The sequence below is a fragment of the Onychostruthus taczanowskii genome, unplaced genomic scaffold (assembly GCF_017590055.1).
Source record: "Onychostruthus taczanowskii isolate IOZ18803 unplaced genomic scaffold, ASM1759005v1 scaffold60, whole genome shotgun sequence".
Taxonomy (NCBI): domain Eukaryota; kingdom Metazoa; phylum Chordata; class Aves; order Passeriformes; family Passeridae; genus Onychostruthus; species Onychostruthus taczanowskii.
The window spans coordinates 2,369,405-2,373,739 of record NW_024503680.1 but is presented as its reverse complement, the minus strand read 5'-3'; the positions used below and the strand labels follow the sequence as shown (position 1 = coordinate 2,373,739).

The following is a 4,335-nucleotide window of genomic DNA, read 5'->3' as shown; positions in this document are numbered from 1 at the left end:
GTGGGGCGGGGGGAGTGCGGGGGGCTGGGCTTGGCCGGGGAGGCTGGTACCTCCCCCAGAAATGCAGCAATTCTCTCCCCTCTCCTCTTCTCTCCGCGAGGTGGGCGCACTGCGATGGAGACGCGGCGCGCTCTGCCAGGGGCTTGCTCTGCCCGTCTGGTGACATCCGCCGGCTGCTGACAGCCCCCATCCCGCCCGACTCGCCCCCCGATCCCGCTCGGGGCTCGGCGGAGCGGCATCGGAGCAGCGCGGAGCGGGCGGCGGGGCGTGCGGGCCCGCTCCCCCCGCAGCGGTGTCATGCCCCTGGGCACCCCGGCCGGGAGCCGCCCGCACTGCGCCGGGACACGGAGGTAGCGGCTCGGAGCAGCTCCCCGCAGCCGCCCCTCGCCGGGCGACCAAGTTCCGTCCACCGCCCCGCCGTCCGCCCGCCCCGTCGGGTCTCTGCATCCCCGAGGGTCCGCGAGCAGCGGAGTCACCAGAGCCGCCGCCATGGCCACCCTCCTCCGCAGCAAGCTCTCCAACGTGGCCACCTCGGTGTCGCACAAATCCCAGGCGAAGATGAGCGGCATGTTCGCCAGGATGGGCTTCCAGGCGGCCACTGACGAGGAGGCGGTGGGCTTCGCCCACTGCGACGATCTGGACATGGAGCATCGGCAAGGGCTGCAGATGGACATCCTCAAGTCCGAGGGCAGCGAGGAGGGCGGGGAGCCGCCCCTGGAGGGGGACATCCACTACCAGCGGGACGGCACAGGGCCCCTGCCGCCCTCCGCCTCCAAGGAGGCCTGCTCCGAGCTCTCCGGGCAGGGCAAGCCCAAGATCACGGCATGGGAGGCGGGATGGAACGTCACCAACGCCATCCAGGTACGGCCATCGCCGCGGGGCACCGGGCAGCGCTCCCTGATCCCGGCGCTGTTATGTGCTCTGTATCTCGGCCAGAAGCCGTGGGCTGATTGCAAACCGGCTTTGAGGAAAAGGGGAAAAAGGGGAAAAAAGGGGGAGAATATGGAAATAAAAACAGGTGAACGATAGAGGAGAATAATAAATGGGAGGAAGGAATTACAAGGAAAAACAGATTTAAAAAAAAAAAGGAAACTAAAACCTCCTAGCCCAGCTTTCTGCTTTGCCCCCCCCCCAACCCACCCCTGAACTGGGCACAGAGCCAGGGAGGGGCTCAGGCCCCAGCCCCATCACGCTGCAGATTCTGACCCCATCAGGCTGCCCCAGAAGAGGTCACAGGCAAGGAGGGACAGGAGGCCTGGGGGTGACTGGGCTGATGGTGGGGCTGCACGGGAGTGGACCCAGCCTGGCCCCTTGGGATGTCCCCAGCTATGGAGGTCTTTGTGCACTGAGAGGGGCTGGGGACAGTGAGGGTAGAGACTGGAGCAAAGCCTGGGCACCCAAACCTTGCTCGCCTCTTGTGGGTGCTCGGGGGCGCGATGACGCGGGCGTGACTGGGTGGGTGTGACTGTGGGGGTGGCACGTCACAGGGACAGGGGTGCGTCACCGCGGGCGGCCGCGGCTGCGTGGCGTGACTGTGTGACCGCCTGCGTGGGTGCCGTGGTGCATGGGCAGACAGAGAGCACACACGTGACTGCCGTGGTGCGGCTGCGTGTGCTCGGCGTGGGCCCAGGCCCCTCAGAGATCGAGCAACACGGTTTCCATTTTGTCTCTTTCTAGGGGATGTTTGTTCTGGGCCTGCCCTATGCCATCCTTCACGGTGGATACCTAGGACTCTTTTTAATAATTTTTGCTGCAGTAGTTTGCTGCTACACTGGGAAAATCCTTATTGCCTGTCTTTATGAAGAGAATGAGGATGGGGAGATAGTCAGGGTGAGAGACTCCTACGTGGACATCGCGAACGCGTGCTGCGCGCCCCGCTTCCCCACCCTCGGGGGCAGAATTGTGAACGTGGCTCAGATCATTGAACTGGTCATGACCTGCATCCTCTATGTGGTTGTCAGTGGGAACCTGATGTACAACAGCTTCCCCAACCTGCCCGTCTCCCAGAAGTCGTGGTCCATCATTGCCACGGCAGTGCTCCTGCCTTGTGCGTTCTTGAAGAACCTCAAGGCAGTCTCCAAGTTCAGCTTGCTCTGCACATTAGCCCACTTTGTCATCAACATCCTGGTGATCGCCTACTGCCTCTCCAGGGCACGCGACTGGGCCTGGGACAAAGTCAAGTTTTACATTGATGTCAAGAAGTTTCCCATTTCCATTGGCATCATTGTCTTCAGCTACACCTCCCAGATCTTTCTGCCTTCCTTGGAGGGGAACATGCAGAACCCCAAGGAGTTTCATTGCATGATGAACTGGACTCACATCGCAGCTTGCATCCTTAAGGGACTCTTTGCCTTGGTCGCCTACCTGACCTGGGCTGATGAGACCAAGGAGGTCATTACAGACAACTTGCCATCCACCATTAGGGCAGTAGTCAACATTTTCTTGGTGGCCAAAGCCTTGCTCTCGTACCCCTTGCCGTTCTTTGCAGCTGTAGAAGTCCTGGAGCGGTCCCTTTTCCAAGATGGAAACAGGGCTTTCTTCCCCAACTGCTATGGGGGTGACGGGCGGCTCAAATCCTGGGGACTCACCCTCAGATGTGCCCTGGTAGTTTTCACCCTGCTCATGGCTATTTATGTCCCCCATTTTGCCCTCTTGATGGGTCTTACTGGGAGCCTCACAGGCGCAGGGCTCTGTTTCCTGCTCCCCAGTCTCTTCCACCTCAAACTCTTGTGGAGGAAGCTCTTGTGGCATCATGTCTTCTTCGATGTTGCTATTTTCGTTATAGGTGGTATCTGCAGCATCTCTGGGTTCATCCACTCTTTAGAAGGCCTCATAGAGGCTTTCAGAACCAATGCTGAAGACTAAGGAAGGGCCGGAGTTGGGTGCAGGAAGAGAATCGCATCGAACATCCGCATAGCCAAATAATTCTGCATCCCTTTAATGGAAAGAGTCATTATTTTCGTTACGTGCATCCAACAAATTCTATGTCATAGAATCTGCAAACAAAAAGGAAAACAAGAAGAGATGAAAGTGCTCACCCTGATGTCTTTTTAAATAAGCTCAGATTTAAATATATTTTTTTGTTCTTTAGATTTTTTGGAAGGAAATTATCTGGCGCCCCACCCCTATCTCCTCACTCGTTGCCTGAAGCTTGGCCCCCACAAACAGCCTGTTGGGAAACAGTCGCAGTTTTCAACACTCCTCACAGATATGCAATTCAGTGTTTCAGGAGCTGAAACACAGGTGCCAATCCCATGGGACTGGGAAGCAAACCCGCAGCAGGGACCTTTGTTTGAACACTCTGAGAGATGGATGTAGACCCCGATTGTACGACCAGCCCAACAAGCCCAAGCAGCGTCTGACGACCGGTGATGCCGCTTACCTGCAATGTTTACACCGTAGTCACATAGATGTCAGGACTGCTCGATTCTTCCATCCGAATCCACACCGAGGAATGGCGCTTCCCATCAAACACAAATGTGTTGCCTCTGGTTGAAATCGCAGCCCTGGAGTCCACTTCTCAGTGACTTATGTTTCGTTTTGTTTTAACAATTGTTATTTTTAAATTATGAAAAGTAAAAAATAATAATAATAATAATAATAATAATATATGGTTGGATTTGATGTCGTTCAGGATTACAGGAACAAATCTAAGACACAATTCATTCTGTGCAATCTACCAGATCCGTGGAGCTGTTTCCAATGTACGTGTGGTGTCATTGTGGTAAATAAGATGAAAAATGTATATCAGAAAAAAAATCTATCTTTAACATATAATGTGGTACATAAATATATGGAACAATAAAGAGAAAACATAGATGATGAGGCTGGCCTGGTTCGTGGGGGGCTTGGAGGAGCAGGGCAGGGGCAGAGGGAGGTTAATCCTCCCCGTGTCGGGTCTACAACACATCCTCAGGCTAAGGGGAGGCGGTGCCGAGTTTCCAGAAAGGGTGGCATTCAGCTGTTTGCAAGAGGTAGGAGACATTTTTGGGGAAGAGATTGTCTTACAGCTGGGGGTGGCAGGGCTGCTTTCACCTCCTCCTCACAGTTTTGCTTTACCCCGTAGTGCTCAGACTCCACGGATGGGAGTTTGCAGATTTTTTGTTTTGTTTTGTTTTTCTTGTTAAAGGGGGGGTGGGGTGGAAATCCCCTCACAAACAAACAAAGGGGGAGAAGTAAACGAAATAAAAGGCTGGGTGTACCCCTGGCTTGATCCAAACTCACCAAACCCTGCCCACGGATGTGGAGCGTCGGGCTGATCCCCGCTGCGGGCAAAGCCGCCACCGCGAGGGAGGTCAGCCCCACACCCCAATCCTGTGACCGAAAACACCTCGA

General features: G+C 55.5%; 1 protein-coding gene across 1 annotated transcript; it reads left to right on the top strand.

Moving 5' to 3' along the window:
- The first annotated feature begins 101 nt into the window (after positions 1-101).
- On the top strand, positions 102-3,819 carry SLC32A1 (solute carrier family 32 member 1). Its single transcript, XM_041419298.1, has 2 exons — positions 102-861; positions 1,678-3,819. Exons 1-2 carry the CDS (start codon positions 490-492, stop codon positions 2,863-2,865), a joined length of 1,560 nt encoding a protein of 519 aa, XP_041275232.1. The 5' UTR covers positions 102-489; the 3' UTR covers positions 2,866-3,819.
- The last annotated feature ends 516 nt before the right edge of the window (positions 3,820-4,335 follow it).

Bases quoted from the DNA above. Each gene is read 5' to 3' on its own strand.
- SLC32A1 (XM_041419298.1), top strand. From the start codon at position 490: ATGGCCACCCTCCTCCGCAGCAAGCTCTCCAACGTGGCCACCTCGGTG. The intron at 862-1,677 runs GTACGGCCATCG...GTCTCTTTCTAG, and splicing joins ACGTCACCAACGCCATCCAG to GGGATGTTTGTTCTGGGCCT.